Raw genomic sequence first — 24,715 nt, 5'->3', positions numbered from 1 at the left:
CCCAAAAATAGCCTCAGAAGAAGCAAAAGTATCAAATTTGTAGAATTTAGAAAAAGTATGAAGCGAAGACCAAGTCACCGCCTTACAAATCTGTTCAACAGAAGCCTAATTTTTAAAAGCCCATGTGGAAGTCACCGCTCTAGTGGAATGAGCTGTAATTCTTTCAGGAGGCTGCTGGCCAGCAGTCTCATAAGATAAGCGGATTATACTTCTTAACCAAAAGGAAATAGAAGTTGCTGAAGCCTTTTGGCCTTTCCTCTGTCCAGAGTAGACAACAAACAATGCAGATGTTTGACCAAAATCTTTAGTAGCTTGTAAATAAAACTTTAAAGCACAAACCATGTCAAGATTGTGTAATAGACGTTCCTTCTTTGAAGAAGGATTAGGACACAGTGACGGAACAACAATCTCCTGATTGATATTCTTATTAGATACCACCTTAGGAAGAAACCTAGGTTTGGTACGCAAAACTACCTTATCTGCATGGAAGATCAGATAAGGGGAATCACACTGCAAGGCAAATAACTCTGAAACTCTTCGAGCCGAAGAGATAGCTACCAAAAACAGAACTTTCCAAGATAAAAGCTTGATATCTATGGAATGCAGAGGTTCAAACTGAACCCCTTGAAGAACTTTAATAACTAAATTTAAACTCCATGGTGGAGCAACAGGTTTAAACACAGGCTTGATTCTAACTAAAGCCTGACAAAACGCCTGAACGTCTGGAACATCCGCTAGATGCTTGTGCAAAAGAATAGACAGAGCAGAAATCTGTCCCTTTAAGGAACTAGCTGACAATCCCTTCTCCAATCCTTCTTGGAGAAAAGATAATATCATGGGAATCCTGACTTTACTCCATGAGTAACCCTTGGATTCACACCAATGAAGATATTTACACCATATCTTATGATAGATTTTCCTGGTGACAGGCTTTCGAGCCTGAATTAGGGTATCAATGACCGATTCGGAGAAACCACGTTTTGATAAAATCAAGCGTTCAATCTCCAAGCAGTCAGACGCAGAGAAATTAGATTTGGATGGTTGAAAGGACCCTGAAGTAGAAGGTCCTGTCTCAGCGGTAGAGTCCATGGTGGAAGGGATGACATGTCCACCAGATCTGCATACCAAGTCCTGCGTGGCCACGCAGGTGCTATCAAAATCACCGAAGCTCTCTCCTGCTTGATCTTGGCAATCAGACGAGGGAGCAGAGGAAACGGTGGAAACACATAAGCCAGGTTGAAAGACCAAGGTGCTGCTAGAGCATCTATCAGTGCTGCCTTGGGATCCCTGGACCTGGATCCGTAACAAGGAAGCTTGGCGTTCTGACGAGACGCCATGAGATCCAGTTCTGGTTTGCCCCAAAGTTGAATCAACTGTGCAAACACCTCCGGATGGAAATCCGCCTCCCAGTTCTCTACTCCTGGGATATGGATAGCTGATAGATGGCAAGAGTGAACCTCTGCCCATAGAATTATTTTTGAAACCTCCAACATTGCTAGGGAACTCCTTGTTTGCCCTTGATGGTTGATGTAGGCTACAGTCGTGATGTTGACCGACTGAAATCTGATGAACCTGACCGCAGCTAGCTGAGGCCAAGCCTGAAGAGCATTGAATATCGCTCTTAGTTCCAGAATGTTTATCGGAAGGAGTGTCTCCTCCTGAGTCCACAAGCTCTGAGCCTTCAGAGAGTTCCAGACTGCACCCCAGCCCAGAAGGCTGGCATCTGTCTTTACTATTGTCCAATCTGGCCTGCGGAAGGTCATACCCTTAGACAGATGGACCCGAGATAACCACCAGAGAAGAGAATCCCTGGTCTCTTGATCCAGATTTAGTAGAGGGGACAAATCTGTGTAATCCCCATTCCACTGACTGAGCATGCAGAGTTGCAGCGGTCTGAGATGTAGGCGGGCAAACGGCACTATGTCCATTGCCGCTACCATTAAGCCGATTACTTCCATACACTGAGCCACTGAAGGGCGAGAGGTAGAATAAAGAACACGGCAGGAATTTAGAAGTTTTGACAACCTGGCCTCTGTCAGGTAAATCTTCATTTCTACAGAATCTATCAGAGTTCCTAGGAAGGAAACTCTTCTGAGAGGGGATAGAGAACTCTTTTCTTCGTTCACTTTCCACCCATGCGACCTCAGAAAAGCCAGAACAATGTCTGTATGGGACCTGGCGATTTGAAAATTTGACGCCTGTATTAGAATGTCGTCTAGGTAAGGGGCTACTGCTATACCCCGCGGCCTTAGGACCGCTAGGAGTGACCCCAGAACCTTCATAAAGATTCTTGGTGCCGTAGCTAACCCAAAGGGAAGAGCCACAAACTGGTAATGCCTGTCTAGGAAGGCGAACCTGAGAAACCGATGATGATCTCTGTGTATCGGAATGTGCAGATAAGCATCCTTTAAGTCCACGGTAGTCATATATTGACCCTCCTGGATCATAGCTAGGATGGTTCGAATAGTCTCCATCTTGAAGGATGGGACCCTGAGAAATTTTTTAGGATCTTGAGATCTAAGATTGGTCTGAAGGTTCCCTCTTTCTTGGGAACCACAAAGAGATTTGAATAGAAGCCTTGCCCCTGTTCCTCCTTTGGAACTGGGTGGATCACTCCCATAACTAGGAGGTCTTGAACACAATGTAAGAATGCCTCTCTCTTTATCTGGTTTGCAGATAATTGTGAGAGATGAAATCTTCCTTTTGGGGAAGAAGCTTTGAAGTCCAAAAGATATCCCTGAGACACAATTTCCAATGCCCAGGGATCCTGGACTGCAAATGGATGATTAACCCCTCAGGTTCAAAAACGAAGCAAAAAAACGGTAAAAACCATTATAACAGTCACAAGCAAACTGCCACAGCTCTACTGTGGCTCCTACCTTCCCATAAAATGACTTTTGTAGGCACAAAAACCATTTACAGAGGTCCAATATGTCAGGGGACTCCTTCAGGGAAGCTGGATGTCTCAGAATGTAAAAAACAACTGCGCAATTAGAGCGCAAAAATAGGCCCCTCCCACCATGCACTCAAAGTCAGAGGGCCTTATAAAACTATTCCTAGGAGTAAAATAACATAATTTATGTAAGAACTTACCTGATAAATTCATTTCTTTCATATTAGCAAGAGTCCATGAGCTAGTGACGTATGGGATATACATTCCTACCAGGAGGGGCAAAGTTTCCCAAACCTCAAAATGCCTATAAATACACCCCTCACCACACCCACAATTCAGTTTAATGAATAGCCAAGAAGTGGGGTGATAAAAAAGTGCGAAAGCATATAAAATAAGGAATTGGAATAATTGTGCTTTATACAAAATTATAACCACCACATAAAAAGGGCGGGCCTCATGGACTCTTGCTAATATGAAAGAAATGAATTTATCAGGTAAGTTCTTACATAAATTATGTTTTCTTTCATGTAATTAGCAAGAGTCCATGAGCTAGTGACATATGGGATAATGATTACCCAAGATGTGGATCTTTCCACACAAGAGTCACTAGAGAGGGAGGGATAAAATAAAGACAGCCAATTCCTGCTGAAAATAATCCACACCCAAAATAAAGTTTAACGAAAAACATAAGCAGAAGATTCAAACTGAAACCGCTGCCTGAAGTACTTTTCTACCAAAAACTGCTTCAGAAGAAGAAAATACATCAAAATGGTAGAATTTAGTAAAAGTATGCAAAGAGGACCAAGTTGCTGCTTTGCAAATCTGATCAACCGAAGCTTCATTCCTAAACGCCCAGGAAGTAGAAACTGACCTAGTAGAATGAGCTGTAATTCTCTGAGGCGGAGTTTTACCCGACTCAACATAGGCAAGATGAATTAAAGATTTCAACCAAGATGCCAAAGAAATGGCAGAAGCTTTCTGGCCTTTTCTAGAACCGGAAAAGATAACAAATAGACTAGAAGTCTTTCTGAAAGATTTAGTAGCTTCAACATAATATTTCAAAGCTCTAACAACATCCAAAGAATGCAACGATTTCTCCTTAGAATTCTTAGGATTAGGACATAATGAAGGAACCACAATTTCTCTACTAATGTTGTTGGAATTCACAACTTTAGGTAAAAATTCGCAACACCGCCTTATCCTGATGAAAAATCAGAAAAGGAGACTCACAAGAAAGAGCAGATAATTCAGAAACTCTTCTGGCAGAAGAGATGGCCAAAAGGAACAAAACTTTCCAAGAAAGTAATTTAATGTCCAATGAATGCATAGGTTCAAACGGAGGAGCTTGAAGAGCCCCCAGAACCAAATTCAAACTCCAAGGAGGAGAAATTGACTTAATGACAGGTTTTATACGAACCAAAGCTTGTACAAAACAATGAATATCAGGAAGAATAGCAATCTTTCTGTGAAAAAGAACAGAAAGAGCAGAGATTTGTCCTTTCAAGGAACTTGCGGACAAACCTTTATCTAAACCATCCTGAAGAAACTGTAAAATTCTCGGAATTCTGAAAGAATGCCAAGAAAAATTATGAGAAATACACCAAGAAATATAAGTCTTCCAGACTCTATAATATATCTCTCTAGATACAGATTTACGAGCCTGTAACATAGTATTAATCACAGCGTCAGAGAAACCTCTTTGACGAAGAATCAAGCGTTCAATCTCCATACCTTTAAATTTAAGGATTTCAGATCCTGATGGAAAAAAGGACCTTGTGACAGAAGGTCTGGTCTTAACGGAAGAGTCCACGGTTGGCAAGAGGCCATCCGGACAAGATCCGCATACCAAAACCTGTGAGGCCATGCCGGAGCTACCAGCAGAACAAACGAGCATTCCTTCAGAATCTTGGAGATTACTCTTGGAAGAAGAACTAGGGGCGGAAAGATATAGGCAGGATGATACTTCCAAGGAAGTGATAATGCATCCACTGCCTCCGCCTGAGGATCCCGGGATCTGGACAGATACCTGGGAAGTTTCTTGTTTAGATGGGACGCCATCAAATCTATTTCTGGAAGTTCCCACATTTGAACGATCTGAAGAAATACCTCTGGGTGAAGAGACCATTCGCCCGGATGCAACGTTTGGCGACTGAGATAATCCGCTTCCCAATTGTCTACACCTGGGATATGAACCGCAGAGATTAGACAGGAGCTGGATTCCGCCCAAACCAAAATTCGAGATACTTCTTTCATAGCCAGAGGACTGTGAGTTCCTCCTTGATGATTGATGTATGCCACAGTTGTGACATTGTCTGTCTGAAAACAAATGAACGATTCTCTCTTCAGAAGAGGCCAAAACTGAAGAGCTCTGAAAATTGCACGGAGTTCCAAAATATTGATCGGTAATCTCACCTCCTGAGATTCCCAAACTCCTTGTGCCGTCAGAGATCCCCACACAGCTCCCCAACCTGTGAGACTTGCATCTGTTGAAATTACAGTCCAGGTCGGAAGCACAAAAGAAGCCCCCTGAATTAAACGATGGTGATCTGTTGTGATATACCTTTAAGGTATCTCCCTTCATGCACCTTGCTCCTTTAAAAGGGAGCCTCCTACAATCAATCTTTGCCTGATTATTGAGAAGTTCAACAGCCTGGAGGCTGTTTCCTTTGCTACTATTCAGGTCACATCTATACCTATCAAATTTATGATTGGAAATTATACCTAAAGTTTGTTAGCCTAGATCTGAGTCATCTACAGCTTCCTCTGAGTTGTAAACCAGTTTCTAAACATCTGTGATTACCGCTCTGCACTAAAATCCTTTACAGGTCTCCCTCTGCAGCTCCTGTCAGTTTATTTTGCACATCGCGGAACCTCCGCAGCTTTCCGACGCTGGATCCCCAAACCGGAAGTGAGTCACACATTCACCGCAAGCCATTCACTCCTGCAACAGGCAAGCTCTCTCTGTCTCCTTACTCACAGGTAACTTCTGTTTGTTACAACTTCTGGATATTGATTGTATCGGTTGGCTCTCCTGTTGCCATACTTATTCAAGTTGACTTTGTCTAAGTTATATTGCTACACGCATGGGATGTGAATCACTTTACCTCTGCATATTATTCCGCAATAAATACTGCTTGCAAGTTACATATTTGGACAAACCTAGGGTTGTATTAAGCAATCTGTGTGAGTGACTTTGTATATATTTTATTGGGTGAATGTGTGTGAAGTAAACTGGACTCTGAATCATAAGTTACAGATGATAAAAGATTCTTCCACTAATCCTAACTTCAACTAACTTCTGATTCTGGGCTATCAGAGTTAGAGTTCTAAAACTTACTATACTGGCTATTAATTGCTCACTGTTACCATTTCTGTTCAAACTAAGTCTGTGTTTGCAGAAATAGATATACAAAAGAGCTACAAATACTCTATTTCTGGTTTGTGTGTGAGTGGATTCATTACATAATAATCAGGCCTAAAACTGATCCTGTTAAATTACTAAAACATGGATCCCACAGAAGTAAAAAATGAATTCACTAATGTGTACCAGAAATTAGATTATTTAGCCCATGCTATACAAGAAGTACAGGCTGAGAATGTAGCCATAAAAGCAATGTTAAAGGATTTCATAACACCTAAACCTGTGGATATACCTGAACCCCAAGTACATACACCAACACCATTTTCTGGAAAACGGTCTGAGTTTCGTGATTTCAAAAACGCATGCAACTTGCTATTTTCTTTGAAACCACGCACCTATCATTCAGACAGGATTAAAGTTTGCACCACAATTTCATACATGATAGGAGAGCCACGTACCTGGGCTAACAGATTCTTTGAGCAGAACAACCCCATTCTAGATTCATTAACTGATTTCTTTTCAGCAATGACAAGTCTGTATGAGGATTCAAACAGCCAAATACAAGCTGAGACCAAACTGCGGTCATTAAAACAAGGCAAAAGGACTGTAGAGGAATACACAACAGACTTTCAGATGTGGGCCTCAGACTCATTGTGGAATGAGGTAAGCTTGCGTAATCAGTTTCGCCTAGGTTTGTCTGAATCTCTAAAAGATGAACTCTCACGATTGGAACTCCCTGAAACACTCACCGGCTTAATCAAGCTAAGCACCACATTAGATAGACGTCTGAGGGAAAGAAAAGCTGAAAAAAGCATGTATGACCCCTCTATCAGACGCACCTATCCATCATCGGTCTCCCAAGACAGAAACCAGACTTTCAGCACCCCAATGGAGATTGGGGCAATCAAAGGTCCTCTGACTCAAGAGGAGAAAACAAGAAGGAAATTAGGAAATTTATGTCTTTACTGCGCTCACAAGGAGCACACAGTTGCAACCTGCCCCCTCCTATCAAAACAAAAGAAGGGTAAGAAAAAAAATATAATATCATTATACAATTTATCTACTGCTACCCAGCTCACTGTCTCTCTCTCTTTACAGTGGGACCGTCTCCACATCCAGAGTGACGCGTTAGTAGATTCTGGTGCTTCAGGGATATATATATTGATGATACATTTGTTAAAAAGAATAAAATACCCACAGTGTGTAAACAGCAACCAGTTTTTGTGAAGTTAATAGATGGTACTTTGATTCAGAAAGGTCCTATCACACACCACACTATACCTTTACTTACAACCACAAAAAATGGACACACTGAATACCTTACATATGATATCATTCCTATTGATAGACATTCCATTATTTTAGGATACATGTGGTTAAAGACACATAATCCAAGCATTGATTGGTTAAAGGATGAGATAAATTTAACATCTAGATATTGCACAAATACGTGTTATCCACACTGTTCTATATCTTCTATTGAGAATGGTGTACCAGCGGCATATTCTGATTTGGTAGATGTATTCGATTTAAAAGAGGCTGAATCATTGCCGCCACACCGTGAATTTGACTGCCCCATCGAATTAATACCCGGGTCTCAAATACCCTATGGCAAAATATATCCTCTGTCCCAGGACGAGTTAACCCATTTACGCACCTACCTAGATGACAACCTTAAAAAAGGTTTTATATCACATTCAACTTCACCCGCAGCAGCTGGTATTTTTTTTGTTAAAAATAAAGATCTAAGTCTAAGACCCATAATAGATTATCGAGCCTTAAATGCGATAACAGTAAAAAACCGATACCCATTGCCTTTAATACCAGAATTATTGGAAAGACTCACCAATGCCACCATATATACCAAATTGGATTTGAAGGGGGCATATAATTTGATTCGGATTAGGAGTGGAGACGAATGGAAGACAGCTTTTCGCACACGATACGGTTTATTTCAGTACAATGTCATGCCTTTCGGGTTGAGTAACGCACCAGCTACTTTCCAACATTTCATCAACGAGATATTCCGAGATTTAACTGACATATGTGTTGTAATTTATCTAGATGATATTTTAATTTATTCCACAAATTTACAAGATCATGAAAGGCATGTACGATGGGTACTCACCCGACTAAGACAGCATAGATTGTTTGCCAAACTGGAAAAATGCAATTTCCATGTTAAACAGATTAAGTTCCTTGGTTATATTCTATCTCCTCAAAAAATCTAAATGGACCCTGAAAAGATAAACACGATCCAGGGATGGACCATACCACGCACTGTTCGAGCACTACAGAGGTTTTTGGGTTTCTCGAATTTTTACAGAAAATTCATCAGAGATTTTTCTACTATTGTAAGACCATTAACCCAACTCACAAGGAAATCCCAAAGATTTCATTGGAATGAAGAGGCTCAAACTGCTTTTAACAAGCTAAAGCACTGTTTCTCCACTGCTCCAGTTCTGACGCTGCCAGACTATCAATCTCAATTCATACTAGAGGTTGATGCCTCCAACACCGGCATAGGAGCAGTCCTATCACAAAAAATCAAGGAAAACCAAGAAATGCATCCCATAGCTTTTTATTCCAGAACCTTGCTCCCAGCCGAAATAAATTATAGCATTGGTGACAAAGAGCTCTTAGCAATTAAAAGTTCCTTAGAGCACTGGAGGCATCTATTAGAAGGGTCAAAAGAACCTTTTCTCATTTTTACTGATCACAAAAACCTTGAGTATTTAAGGAAAAGTAAAACTCTCTCTGCACGCCAAGTCAGATGGTCTCTGTTTTTAGATCGCTTTAATTTTTTGATTACTTACAGACCAGGACATTCTAACACCAAAGCTGATGCCCTCTCAAGAATGTATGATCCTACGAACATCTCCGAGACCCTCAATCCTATCATACCAGAAGAGAAATTTATATACTCACTTTCTAACTTAGAAAAGGACATTCTTCTGGAAACTCAAAAAGAAAATGATTGCCCCCCAACTTGTGAGAGAGATTCCACATCAGGGTTGATGTACCACAAAAATAGATTATATGTACCTAAGGCTCTTAGGATGATGATATTAAAACATTATCATGACAATGTCTTGTCAGGCCACAAAGGTGTACAAAAGACCACCAACTTGATCAAAAGACACTTCTGGTGGCCACAGCTAAATCAAGATGTTATACATCATCTGAAGAAATGTGATATATGTGCAAGAAATAAAGTGGCACACAAAAAACCTATTGGTTTATTAACTACTTTACCAATACCAGATATGCCGTGGTCCACCATATCAATGGATTTTATTGTTGATCTTCCAGTCTCACGAAAGTACACCACTATTCTAGTGGTTGTAGATCACTTAACTAAACTGGGTCATTTTATTCCACTAACAAGTTTACCCACAGCCATTATTACTGCAAAGGTCTTTTTAAATAATATAGTCAAACTACACGGATTACCAACTACAGTGATCACAGATAGAGGTACTCAGTTCACCTCAGCCTTCTGGAGGTCTCTGTGCAAACTGTTACAAATTGATACACGTTATACCACAGCTTTTCATCCTCAGTCAAATGGGTTGACTGAACGTTTGAATCAGACACTAGAACAATTCCTACGATGTTATCTGAGCCATCTTCAGGATGATTGGGTTGATTACCTCCCGATGGCAGAGTTCTCATACAACAACTCAATCTCTACCTCAACCAAAGTATCACCATTCTTCGCCACGTACGGTTTCCATCCAACCACTATCACAATATCCCATACCACAGTGAATTGTCCAGGAGCAATGGATTTTAGTAATTCCTTACAAGATAGACTTCAGTTGCTTAAAACTCATTTGCAGGAAGCTCAAGAACATCAAAAGAAGTACTATGACCTACATCATTCCCCTAGTCCCACCTATGTCGTAGGAGACTTGGTTCTACTGTCCACAAAGTATCTGAAACTTCGTGTGCCATGTAAAAAATTGGCCAATCAATTTATTGGTCCGTTCCCGATTGCGGCAATAGTTAACTCGAACGCTGTTCGGTTGACTCTGCCTAAAGATCTCACTGTTCATCCTACATTTCATGTCTCTCTAATTAAGCCTTACGTAGGGGACCCTTTACTACAACTGGCAGATCCTCCTCCACCTATTTATCACCAGGATCAGTTGGAATATGAAGTGGAGTCCATCCTAGATTCCCGGATACGTCGCGGTCATGTACAGTACTTGATACAATGGAAAGGCTATGGTCCTGAAAGCAACTCATGGGAATCTCATGAGGATGTTCACGCTCCTGATCTGCTCTCCGCTTTTCATCGGCGGTATCCTGGGAAGCCATATCTCCGCACCCCTGTTGACTGCCCTTGAGGAGGGGGGTATGTGATATACCTTTAAGGTATCTCCCTTCATGCACCTTGCTCCTTTAAAAGGGAGCCTCCTACAATCAATCTTTGCCTGATTATTGAGAAGTTCAACAGCCTGGAGGCTGTTTCCTTTGCTACTATTCAGGTCACATCTATACCTATCAAATTTATGATTGAAAATTATACCTAAAGTTTGTTAGCCTAGATCTGAGTCATCTACAGCTTCCTCTGAGTTGTAAACCAGTTTCTAAACATCTGTGATTACCGCTCTGCACTAAAATCCTTTACAGGTCTCCCTCTGCAGCTCCTGTCAGTTTATTTTGCACATCGCGGAACCTCCGCAGCTTTCCGACGCTGGATCCCCAAACCGGAAGTGAGTCACACATTCACCGCAAGCCATTCACTCCTGCAACAGGCAAGCTCTCTCTGTCTCCTTACTCACAGGTAACTTCTGTTTGTTACAACTTCTGGATATTGATTGTATCGGTTGGCTCTCCTGTTGCCATACTTATTCAAGTTGACTTTGTCTAAGTTATATTGCTACACGCATGGGATGTGAATCACTTTACCTCTGCATATTATTCCGCAATAAATACTGCTTGCAAGTTACATATTTGGACAAACCTAGGGTTGTATTAAGCAATCTGTGTGAGTGACTTTGTATATATTTTATTGGGTGAATGTGTGTGAAGTAAACTGGACTCTGAATCATAAGTTACAGATGATAAAAGATTCTTCCACTAATCCTAACTTCAACTAACTTCTGATTCTGGGCTATCAGAGTTGGAGTTCTAAAACTTACTATACTGGCTATTAATTGCTCACTGTTACCATTTCTGTTCAAACTAAGTCTGTGTTTGCAGAAATAGATATACAAAAGAGCTACAAATACTCTATTTCTGGTTTGTGTGTGAGTGGATTCATTACATCTGTCCACCACGTTAGAGAGTGTCGAACAATCGGTTTTAAAGATATTAATTGAGATATCTTTGTGTAATCCTTGCACCATTGATTCAGCATACAAAGCTGAAGAGGTCGCATGTGAAAACGAGCAAAGGGGATCGCGTCCGATGCAGCAGTCATAAGACCTAGAATTTCCATGCATAAGGCTACCGAAGGGAATGATTGTGACTGAAGGTTTCGACAAGCTGCCATCAGTTTTAGACGCCTCTTGTCTGTTAAAGACAGAGTCATGGACACTGAATCTATTTGGAAACCCAGAAAGGTTACCCTTGTCTGAGGAATCAATGAACTTTTTGGTAAATTGATCCTCCAACCATGATCTTGAAGAAACAACACAAGTCGATTCGTATGAAATTCTGCTAAATGTAAAGACTGAGCAAGTACCAAGATATCGTCCAAATAAGGAAATACCACAATACCCTGTTCTCTGATTACAGACAGAAGGGCACCGAGAACCTTTGTAAAAATTCTTGGAGCTGTAGCAAGGCCAAACGGCAGAGCCACAAACTGGTAATGCTTGTCCAGAAAAGAGAATCTCAGGAACCGATAATGATCCGGATGAATCGGAATATGCAGATATGCATCATGTAAATCTATTGTGGACATATAATTCCCTTGCTGAACAAAAGGCAAAATAGTCCTTACAGTTACCATCTTGAACGTTGGTATCCTTACATAACGATTCAATATTTTTAGATCCAGAACTGGTCTGAAGGAATTCTCCTTCTTTGGTACAATGAAGAGATTTGAATAAAACCCCATCCCCTGTTCCTGAACTGGAACTGGCATAATTACTCCAGTTAACTCTAGATCTGAAACACAATTCAGAAATGCTTGAGCTTTTACTGGATTTACTGGGACACGGGAAAGAAAAAATCTCTTTGCAGGAGGTCTCATCTTGAAACCAATTCTGTACCCTTCTGAAACAATGTTCTGAATCCAAAGATTGTGAACAGAATTGATCCAAATTTCTTTGAAAAATCGTAACCTGCCCCCTACCAGCTGAGCTGGAATGAGGGCCGCACCTTCATGTGGACTTAGAAGCAGGCTTTGCCTTTCTGGCTGGCTTGGATTTATTCCAGATTGGAGATGGTTTCCAAACTGAAACTGCTCCTGAGGATGAAGGATCAGGTTTTTGTTCTTTGTTGAAACGAAAGGAACGAAAACGATTATTAGCTCTGTTTTTACCCTTAGATTTTTTATCCTGTGGTAAAAAAGTTCCTTTCCCACCAGTAACAGTTGAAATAATAGAATCCAACTGAGAACCAAATAATTTGTTACCCTGGAAAGAAATGGAAAGTAGAGTTGATTTAGAAGCCATATCAGCATTCCAAGTCTTAAGCCATAAAGCTCTTCTAGCTAAAATAGCTAGAGACATAAACCTGACATCAACTCTGATAATATCAAAGATGGCATCACAGATAAAATTATTAGCATGCTGAAGAAGAATAATAATATCATGAGAATCATGATGTGTTACTTGTTGCGCTAAGGTTTCCAACCAAAAAGTTGAAGCTGCAGCAACATCAGCCAAAGATATAGCAGGTCTAAGAAGATTACCTGAACACAGATAAGCTTTTCTTAGAAAGGACTCAATTTTCCTATCTAAAGGATCCTTAAACGAAGTACCATCTGACGTAGGAATAGTAGTACGTTTAGCAAGGGTAGAAATAGCCCCATCAACTTTAGGGATTTTGTCCCAAAATTCTAATCTGTCAGACGGCACAGGATATAATTGCTTAAAACGTTTAGAGGGAGTAAATGAATTACCCAATTTATCCCATTCTTTGGAAATTACTGCAGAAATAGCATTAGGAACAGGAAAAACTTCTGGAATAACCACAGGAGATTTAAATACCTTATCCAAACGTTTAGAATTAGTATCAAGAGGACCAGAATCCTCTATTTCTAAAGCAATTAGAACTTCTTTAAGTAAAGAACGAATAAATTCCATTTTAAATAAATATGAAGATTTATCAGCATCAACCTCTGAGACAGAATCCTCTGAACCAGAAGAGTTATCAGAATCAGAATGATGATGTTCATTTAAAAATTCATCTGTAGGGAGAGAAGTTTTAAAAGATTTTTTACGTTTACTAGAAGGAGAAATAACAGACATAGCCTTCTTTATGGATTCAGAAACAAAATGTCTTATGTTATCAGGAACATTCTGCACCTTAGATGTTGAAGGAACTGCAACAGGCAATGGTACTTTACTAAAGGAAATATTATCTGCTTTAACAAGTTTGTCATGACAATCAATACAAACAACAGCTGGAGGAATAGCTACCAAAAGTTTACAGCAGATACACTTAGCTTTGGTAGATCCAGCACTGGACAGCGATTTTCCTGTAGTATCTTCTGACTCAGATGCAACGTGAGACATCTTGCAATATGTAAGAGAAAAAACAACAACATATAAAGCAAAATTGATCAAATTCCTTAAATGACAGTTTCAGGAATGGGAAAAAATGCCAAAAAACAAGCTTCTAGCAACCAGAAGCAATGAAAAATGAGACTTAAATAATGTGGAGACAAAAGCGACGCCCATATTTTTTAGCGCCAATAAGACGCCCACATTATTTGGCGCCTAAATGCTTTTTGGCCAAAATGACGCCACATCCGGAACGCCGACATTTTTGGCGCAAAATAACGTCAAAAAATGACGCAACTTCCGGCGACACGTATGACGCCGGAAACGGAAAATAATTTTTTGCGCCAAAAAAGTCTGCGCCAAGAATGACGCAATAAAATGAAGCATTTTCAGCCCCCGCGAGCCTAACAGCCCACAGGGAAAAAAGTCAAATTAAAGGTAAGAAAAAATGATTAAATCAAATGCATTATCCCAAATATGAAACTGACTGTCTGAAAATAAGGAAAGTTGAACATTCTGAGTCAAGGCAAATAAATGTTTGAATACATATATTTAGAACTTTATAAACAAAGTGCCCAACCATAGCTTAGAGTGTCACAGAAAATAAGATTTACTTACCCCAGGACACTCATCTACATGTTTGTAGAAAGCCAAACCAGTACTGAAACGAGAATCAGCAGAGGTAATGGTATATATAAGAGTATATCGTCGATCTGAAAAGGGAGGTAAGAGATGAATCTCTACGACCGATAACAGAGAACCTATGAAATAGACCCCGTAGAAGGAGATCACTGCATTCAAATAGGCAATACTCTCCTCACATCCCTCTGACATTCACTGCACGCTGAGAGGAAAACCGGGCTCCAACTTGCTGCGGAGCGCATATCAACGTAGAATCTAGCACAAACTTACTTCACCACCTCCATCGGAGGCAAAGTTTGTAAAACTGAATTGTGGGTGTGGTGAGGGGTGTATTTGTAGGCATTTTGAGGTTTGGGAAACTTTGCCCCTCCTGGTAGGAATGTATATCCCATACGTCACTAGCTCATGGACTCTTGCTAATTACATGAAAGAAAACAGCCATGTGGAAAACTAGGCCCCAAATAAAGATTTATCACCTCAGTAAAAAACGTTCTTTATATATATAACGTTTTACATACTAAGCCATAATAGAAAGTAATATGAAAATTACCCTTTACTGCAAGCATGATGCCAGTTGTTTATTAAATCACTGCAATCAGGCTTACCTTAACTATATCAGGCACTGTCAGCATTTTCTAGTTCTTATCATCCTCTAGAAAAAATATACTGAACATACCTCAGGGCAGTTAATTCTGCAGGCTGTTCTCCCAGCTGAAGTTTCCCCATACTCTTCAGTTACGTGTGAGAACAGCAGTGGACCTTAGTTACAACCTGCTAAGATCATCAAAAACCTCAGGCAAATTCTTCTTCTAATTTCTGCCTGAGGTAAAAAAACAGTACAACGCCGGCACCATTTCAAAATAACAAACTTTTGATTGAAGATAAACTACACTAATTCACCACATCTCTCTTGATACTTCCTTTCTTGTCGAGAGCTGCAAGAGAATGACTGGAGGTGGCAGTTAGGGGAGGAGCTATATAGACAGCTCTGCTGTGGGTGATCCTCTTGCAGCTTCCTGTTGGGAAGGAGAATATCCCACAAGTAATGGATGAATCCGTGGACTGGATACACATTACAAGAGAAAGACTCATGGTTACATATACCTATGCACATACAAACAACCCCTAAAGAATCACAGAGGCACACGTGTAAAGATGCAAAGTGGAACATATGCTGGGAATGCCCATTAACTGATTAAGGCCTAGATTTGGAGTTCGGCGGTAAAAGGGCTGTTAACCCTCCGCGGGCTTTTTTCTGGCCGCACCATAAATTTAACTCTGGTATCGAGAGTTTAATCAAATGCTGCGTTAGGCTCCAAAAAAGGAGCGTAGAGCATTTTTACCGCAAATGCAACTCTCGATACCAGAGTTGCTTACGGACGCGGCCGGCCTCAAAAACGTGCTTGTGCACGATTCTCCCATAGGAAACAATGGGGCTGTTTGAGCTGAAAAAAAACCTAACACCTGCAAAAAAGCAGTGTTCAGTTCCTAACGCAGCCCCATTGTTTCCTATGGGGAAACACTTCCTACGTCTGCACCTAACACCCTAACATGTACCCCGAGTCTAAACACCCCTAACCTTACACTTACTAACCCCTAATCTGCCGCCCCCGCTATCGCTGACCCCTGCATATTTTTTTTAACCCCTAATCTGCCGCTCCGTAAACCGCCGCAACCTACGTTATCCCTATGTACCCCTAATCTGCTGCCCTAACATCGCCGACCCCTATATTATATTTATTAACCCCTAATCTGCCCCCCTCAACGTTGCCGACACCTGCCTACACTTATTAACCCCTAATCTGCCGAGCGGACCTGAGCGCTACTATAATAAAGTTATTAACCCCTAATCCGCCTCACTAACCCTATCATAAATAGTATTAACCCCTAATCTGCCCTCCCTAACATCGCCGACACCTACCTTCAATTATTAACCCCTAATCTGCCGAGCGGACCTCACCGCTACTATAATAAATGTATTAACCCCTAAAGCTAAGTCTAACCCTAATACTAACACCCCCTAATTTAAATATAATTTACATCTAACGAAATAAATTAACTCTTATTAAATAACGTATTCCTATTTAAAGCTAAATACTTACCTGTAAAATAAATCCTAATATAGCTACAATATAATTATATTATAGCTATTTTAGGATTAATATTTATTTTACAGGCAACTTTGTAATTATTTTAACCAGGTACAATAGCTATTAAATAGTTAAGAACTATTTAATAGTTACCTAGTTAAAATAATAACAAATTTACCTGTAAAATAAATCCTAACCTAAGATATAATTAAACCTAACACTACCCTATCAATAAAATAATTAAATAAACTACCTACAATTACCTACAATTAACCTAACACTACACTATCAATAAATTAATTAAACACAATTGCTACAAATAAATACAATTAAATAAACTAGCTAAAGTACAAAAAATAAAAAAGAACTAAGTTACAAAAAATAATAAAATATTTACAAACAAAAGAAAAATCTTACAACAATTTTAAACTAATTACACCTACTCTAAGCCCCCTAATAAAATAACAAAGCCCCCCAAAATAAAAAATGCCCTACCCTATTCTAAATTTAAAAAGTTACAAGCTCTTTTACCTTACCAGCCCTGAACAGGGCCCTTTGCGGGGCATGCCCCAAGGATTTCAGCTCTTTTGCCTGTAAAAAAAAACATACCATACCCCCCCCCAACATTACAACCCACCACCCACATACCCCTAATCTAACCCAAACCCCCCTTAAATAAACCTAACACTAAGCCCCTGAAGATCTTCCTACCTTGTCTTCACCATACCAGGTTCACCGATCCGTCCTGGCTCCAACATCTTCATCCAACCCAAGCGGGGGTTGGCGATCCATCATCCGGTGCTGAAGAGGTCCAGAAGAGGCTCCAAAGTCTTCCTCCTATCCGGCAAGAAGAGGACATCCGGACCGGCAAACATCTTCTCCAAGCGGCATCTTCAATCTTCTTCCATCCGGTGCGGAGCGGGTCCATCTTGAAGCAGGCGACGCGGATCCATCCTCTTCTTCCGTTGTCTCCCGACGAATGACGGTTCCTTTAAGGGACGTCATCCAAGATGGCGTCCCTCGAATTCCGATTGGCTGATAGGATTCTATCAGCCAATCGGAATTAAGGTAGGAATTTTCTGATTGGCTGATGGAATCAGCCAATCAGAATCAAGTTCAATCCGATTGGCTGATCCAATCAGCCAATCAGATTGAGCTCGCATTCTATTGGCTGTTCCGATCAGCCAATAGAATGCAAGCTCAATCTGATTGGCTGATTGGATCAGCCAATCGGATTGAACTTGATTCTGATTGGCTGATTCCATCAGCCAATCAGAAAATTCCTACCTTAATTCCGATTGGCTGATAGAATCCTATCAGCCAATCGGAATTCGAGGGACGCCATCTTGGATGACGTCCCTTAAAGGAACCATCATTCGTCGGGAGACAACGGAAGAAGAGGATGGATCCGCGTCGCCTGCTTCAAGATGGACCCGCTCCGCACCGGATGGAAGAAGATTGAAGATGCCGCTTGGAAAAGATGTTTGCCGGTCCGGATGTCATCTTCTTGCCGGATAGGAGGAAGACTTTGGAGCCTCTTCTGGACCTCTTCAGCACCGGATGATGGATCGCCAACCCCCGCTTGGGTTGGATGAAGATGTTGGAGCCAGGACGGATCGGTGAACCTGGTATGGTGAAGACAAGGTAGGAAGATCTTCAGGGGCTTAGTGTTAGGTTTATTTAAGGGGGGGTTTGGGTTAGATTAGGGGTATGTGGGTGGTGGGTTGTAATGTTGGGGGGGGTATGGTATGTTTTTTTTTACAGGCAAAAGAGCTGAAATCCTTGGGGCATGCCCCGCAAAGGGCCCTGTTCAGGGCTGGTAAGGTAAAAGAGCTTGTAACTTTTTTAATTTAGAATAGGGTAGGGCATTTTTTATTTTGGGGGGCTTTGTTATTTTATTAGGGGGCTTAGAGTAGGTGTAATTAGTTTAAAATTGTTGTAAGATTTTTCTTATGTTTGTAAATATTTTATTATTTTTTGTAACTTAGTTCTTTTTTATTTTTTGTACTTTAGCTAGTTTATTTAATTGTATTTATTTGTAGCAATTGTGTTTAATTAATTTATTGATAGTGTAGTGTTAGGTTAATTGTAGGTAATTGTAGGTAGTTTATTTAATTATTTTATTGATAGGGTAGTGTTAGGTTTAATTATATCTTAGGTTAGGATTTATTTTACAGGTAAATTTGTTATTATTTTAACTAGGTAACTATTAAATAGTTCTTAACTATTTAATAGCTATTGTACCTGGTTAAAATAATTACAAAGTTGCCTGTAAAATAAATATTAATCCTAAAATAGCTATAATATAATTATAATTTATATTGTAGCTATATTAGGATTTATTTTACAGGTAAGTATTTAGTTTTAAATAGGAATCATTTATTTATTAAGAGTTAATTAATTTCGTTAGATTTAAATTATATTTAACTTAGGGGGGTGTTAGTGTTAGGGTTAGACTTAGCTTTAGGGGTTAATCAATTTATTAGAATAGCGGTGAGCTCCGGTCGTCAGATTAGGGGTTAATAATTGAAGTTAGGTGTTGGCGATGTTAGGGAGGGCAGATTAGGGGTTAATACTATTTATGATAGGGTTAGTGAGGCGGGTTAGGGGTTAATAACTTTATTATAGTAGCGCTCAGGTCCGCTCGGCAGATTAGGGGTTAATAAGTGTAGGCAGGTGTCGGCGACGTTGAGGGGGGCAGATTAGGGGTTAATAAATATAATATAGGGGTCGGCGGTGTTAGGGGTAGCAGATTAGGGGTACATAGGGATAACGTAGGTGGCGGCACTTTGCGGTCGGAAGATTAGGGGTTAATTATTTTAAGTAGCTGGCGGCGACGTTGTGGGGGGCAGGTTAGGGGTTAATAAATGTAATACAGGGGTCGGCGGGGTTAGGGGCAGCAGATTAGGGGTACATAAGTATAACGTAGGTGGCGGTCGGCAGATTAGGGGTTAAAAATTTTAATTGAGTGGCGGCGGTGTGGGGGGACCTCGGTTTAGGGGTACATAGGTAGTTTATGGGTGTTAGTGTACTTTAGGGTACAGTAGTTAAGAGCTTTATGAACCAGCGTTAGCCAGAAAGCTCTTAACTCCTGCTATTTTCAGGCGGCTGGAATCTTGTCGTTAGAGCTCTAACGCTCACTTCAGAAACGACTCTAAATACCAGCGTTAGAAAGATCCCATTGAAAAGATAGGCTACGCAAATGGCGTAGGGGGATCTGCGGTATGGAAAAGTTGCGGCTGAAAAGTGAGCGTTAGACCCTTTAATCACTGACTCCAAATACCAGCGGGCGGCCAAAACCAGCGTTAGGAGCCTCTAACGCTGGTTTTGACGGCTACCGCCGAACTCCAAATCTAGGCCTAAGAGAATTATTTTACAGATGTATATATAATTACACATACTAATTATGCCATTATACTATACATCCAGTTAAACACAAAGATTTAATGCTAATAGCTCCAGATTGGTCATCTGTATATTGAAGCCCCACCCATCAGCTCTTAATATGGTTGCCAATGGGAAAGCTCTCATGGGTAGCCTATTATGCAAAGAAGGCTGATCCTTTCCAACATGGCTGTGAGGAAGTGCGTTAAACAGGTCTAGAAGTTCTCCTCATCTAACTCCCATTAAACACGCATGCCCCACATCAGAGAAGATACACCACATGCAGGGGAAACAGCAACTACAGAGAACCCTTAACAGCACCTTTAAGGTAATGAATTGCAGGGCCAGATGCTTGATATAAAGTCTGATGTGCTTTAAAGAAAGGCCAGGGATTTGATGTGACATTTGGCATACAAATAGGCTGCAGGGCTAGAGGTCTCATGTGTATGAATTTGTATGGTAGCAAAATGAGCTTCTATACCTATAAATGCAAGGGAATATTTGTCCCCAGATTGACCATGAGTACTACTTTTATAGTGGCCCAAGATGCACATTATTCTTAATTAGAAAAAGAGTAACAAGTGAATCTAAATATCAACAGCCTATTGTCTATAGCCATTACCTTTACTGATACAAATAGAAAATATAGTTTTAAAGACTTTGGAAGTTATTGTTTTTACTTTATAATAAACACCTAAAACCGAGCTATTATCTTTCTATCCATACATATCTTACCTGTAGACATAGAGTGAGTCCGAACCTTCATTGCAGGAGGAGGTGACTCAGATGAGTTATCAACAATATCACCTGGAGGCAAAATACGACCATAAGTACAAAACAAAATGACAATTTGCTACTAAAAATGAAGAACTTCCAATAAAAATATAATCTGCTTCAATAAGAGAGAAACTAAGAATTAACTTTGGCAGGGGTATTAAAGTGCATATAGTCTTACTGATGTATCCCCTTGCCTGTACAAAGTATTGGTCATCTTTTAGAAAATGGCCCTTGCATTTGGCCTTAGAGACAACTGTCCAGGTACTCTGTGCTGTTTGGGAACCTTTCATGCAACGCTCCCTTTTACAAGGTTGTAGGTGTACACCCGAGTTCCTACTAGAGTCAGAAGCTCCTTAGTGGTGGTCATTGCAACCAGCAGCTGTATGAAACCACTATTTTGTATTATTTTTTTGTAGTTGCAAGCAAATATTGATGTGCTCAGTAAATAATAGTGATCTGAGTGTGACAAAATAACTAAAATGGAGCTAAAGTCTGACACTACAATATGTCATAGTGGATCTAGCCTATTTAAATGAAAGGTCTCAGCCAACTACTGCCATGTCAAAAAATGGGTGAGCATTTTGGTGGGACATATACAGACATCTAAATGATATTTAATCCTGCTCTCCATATTACCTCACCCAAAAGTGATTACAGCTGCAGGTGGGGAAATGGAGCTAGGTGAAAAAATATATTAAAACATTTGGTAATGAATTACATGTGCTATTAATTCTGTTTTTCATTTTTTTTAAAACAAATTTTTTAAAGGTGCAGAAAGGAGCAATAGTAGAACCCTGTAATATGATAAAAAAATTAGAATTGTACTTTTGCTTGTGGAGGCAATATATTGCTGATCCTGTGCTCAACATGGTCAGTGATTGGTGGCTATGCACATATGCCGCTCCTGACTTACATATGCAAATATGCCTCTCCTGACTTACATATGCCGCTCCTGACTTACATATGCCTCTCCATGTTCACCTCAGGACCAGTGTGGAGACTAAACACTTTGCAAGCAATAATAAAATGTTCATTAGAGCATTGTATTACTACTTCTTTTCCCTTTAAGAAAGGAATTTTTATAGAGTTCCAAGTGGTGATAAAGGTTTTTTAATCATTTTTAACTGTTTTTTTTCACAAACATGAATCAATTTTAACTTGAATTTTGAGCAATAATGCACATAGTTCTTGTGTAGCAATGGAGCAATATTTCACAAAATTAAGGGAGTAGTGTTATATATACTCCAGAATTCTTCAATCAAAATGACAGAATTTGATCATGGTAGTTCCCCTGTTGTATACCATGTAATGTCAATTTTGGTAATAATATAGACCTTGGTCAATTTTTTTATTTTATTTTGTTCCAAAATTATTTTGGAAATAAAAATACTGAAAATAAATAATTATTTTATGCATCTTTTTGCATTCTAGCTAATAAGGTTTTATGGTGCAATAAAGAGCCTTTTAGTAGTGAAGGGGTTAATGCACCCAATCTGTTTGTCGCTGATCTTTTGACACCCACACATTTGATGCTGGTGACAGATGCTTGGTCATTTTCCAGTAAATCCCATCTGCTTCTTTCCCTAGTACATAGCCTGATACAATAAACTCAATGATAACCTTTTAACCAAGCATCAGAAAAAGGCAGTTTTACTTACCGGCTTTGTGTTACTGTACAGAATATAATTTTACAGGGTTGTATTTCTGAATAAAAACCTTGCCTCTGTTTGCTAGAGTGGTCTGACCTTGTGAGTTATGGTGTATGGACCAAAACTTTTATTTTTAGGGAGAGACAATTCTGACCTGAAGGGCACTAGCACTGGCAAGTCTGATCTTAGAAGATAGGGACAAGAAGGCTTAATATAAGGGAGAGGGAATTACATAGAAGAGAAAACAAACTAATTGTTATCACCTAATAAAGTTATTGAAACATTTAAAATACACACACAAAAGGCAAAACTGATTAATGTATTCAATATTAGTAGAGAGTGTGAGGGACAAAACTCAAAATATTTAGCAAAAGTTCTCCACAATTATAAATGCATGTGCACTGACAAGAGTCTCTTATTTTGTGGTTTGATGGGAAGTGTCATTTTTAGAGCACGCTTCCCTTTAATTATATTCACCTAGAAACAAAGAGTGTTAAAACACACAACTGAAGTTCTGTAGGCCTGGGGTGTACTCCTCTGCTAGGACTCTGGCAAGTCTGAGTAAAATAAGTCTGATCTTGAGGAGAGGTGGGTCTTAATTGTTGTTGAATGATCAATTCTAGAGTGAATCATACAAATTATACTACAGGTATCAGTCAGTATTTCAGGCTCCAGTTATAAAATGATAGCCTGTGATGCAAGTTAGGGGTCTACAGCAATCCAGTTAATTTTCAGTTCCTTAGATGCTATCAGAGGTCCCTACTACTTTCTGCCCTCTGGTACACTTACCTTCTGAGCCAGCCTTTTTTATTTCTCCATCTTTGTTCTATAAAAGAAACACAGAAACAAGAATTAAGGGAATTTTGCATTCACTGTACAATTTGCAGATTTTTGAAGTAATGTTTTTTTACCAATTGATGTTTTCACAAATTTCACACTATAAAAATGTTTACACTATAAAAAAAAGTGTCCAGTGTTGAAATAGAGAACCCCACCCAATCTGTGTTTAACCTGTGTTTTACAATAAGTGGGTGGAGTTTTAAACACTGATCACTGTATGTTCTGTAAGAACAAGGGATAAATGACTCCAAAACATCACATTAATAAAGTTATTACATTAATATAATATCACAGAGTGACTATTTGTGGTGACTGACCCCCAATTGTTGAGAGAGCTGATTCATTTGGGATAAACAAAAATAATACAGACAACTTAAATAAAATACATCACACCAAACTTTTACAAATATAAACATAAAACATAAGGTAAAAATACAATCAACACATTACCAGCAACAAAAACATTGTATCACTAGTACTCTTTACATAGAAAAAGTCCAAGAACTGAATTTCTTAGTGACAATTGTAAATTCAGTGACTTTTTTTTAAATACATAACAATCGTATAATAAGTTTACATAATCCAACAACAATATTGGTCCTCCTACAATAAGACCACTGGGCATGAAAAAAGAGCAACTGGCACTTTTAAGGAGTGTTACAGTGAATAGTGAATGGGAAGTCATTTTTTTACTTTATTTTTAGTCTTTCACTGTATTTACAATGTTCTAAAGAATAACCACTACTGCTCTAGAGATCAGTTGAAAGAAAAAAACAAAGAGTTTTTACCAAGATACTAGCACTCATAAGTAAACATTATGGGGTAGAATAATTAAGCAGCGGATGCTGCTTCCTACCCTCGATGTTTCCAGCTCGCCGGAAACATAAGTTAAGAAGCAGCGGTCATAAGTCCACCGCTCCTTAACTCGTCTGCCACCTTTTAGATGGCGGACTGCAATCATCCCGATCCGATCCGATGTGACATTCAAATTCGAAATAGTATTTCTAGTCTACAATGTGTTTTAGAAATGTAATATTCAAATTTGAATGTCACATGTAAAACAGTAAATAACATTCGATAATAGAACTTTTAAGAATATTCGTTCTTATCAACATTCTATTATGTAAATCGAATTTTTACAATAACATACATTCTAACATTCGAATTCGAATATAAACACATTCACCCATCGATAGATAATTTATAATGCTCTATAATTTTCATTTAAACATCTCCTACTTTATATTTTTAGGCAAAAAAATAAAAACATATTTAAATGATGATTTTTATATGCATGATAAAAAGTCCAAAGTCTGTTAATATACAGGGAGTGCAGAATTATTAGGCAAGTTGTATTTTTGAGGATTAATTTTATTATTGAACAACAACCATGT

The 24,715-nt window shown here is 39.4% G+C and overlaps 1 protein-coding gene across 1 annotated transcript in view; it reads right to left on the bottom strand.

The window, feature by feature from the left end:
• LOC128661460 (capping protein, Arp2/3 and myosin-I linker protein 2-like) overlaps window positions 1–24,715 on the bottom strand; it is a 90,870-nt gene that overhangs the window by 42,735 nt on the left and 23,420 nt on the right. The window contains exons 2-3 of the mRNA XM_053715714.1: window positions 23,271–23,307; window positions 20,791–20,862 (exon numbers count right to left, since the gene is read on the bottom strand). Coding sequence (XP_053571689.1) covers window positions 20,791–20,862; window positions 23,271–23,307 — 109 coding nt within the window. The remainder of the gene's footprint in view (window positions 1–20,790; window positions 20,863–23,270; window positions 23,308–24,715) is intronic.

The sequence above is a fragment of the Bombina bombina genome, chromosome 1 (assembly GCF_027579735.1).
Source record: "Bombina bombina isolate aBomBom1 chromosome 1, aBomBom1.pri, whole genome shotgun sequence".
Taxonomy (NCBI): domain Eukaryota; kingdom Metazoa; phylum Chordata; class Amphibia; order Anura; family Bombinatoridae; genus Bombina; species Bombina bombina.
This window is presented reverse-complemented; position numbering and strand designations above follow the sequence as displayed.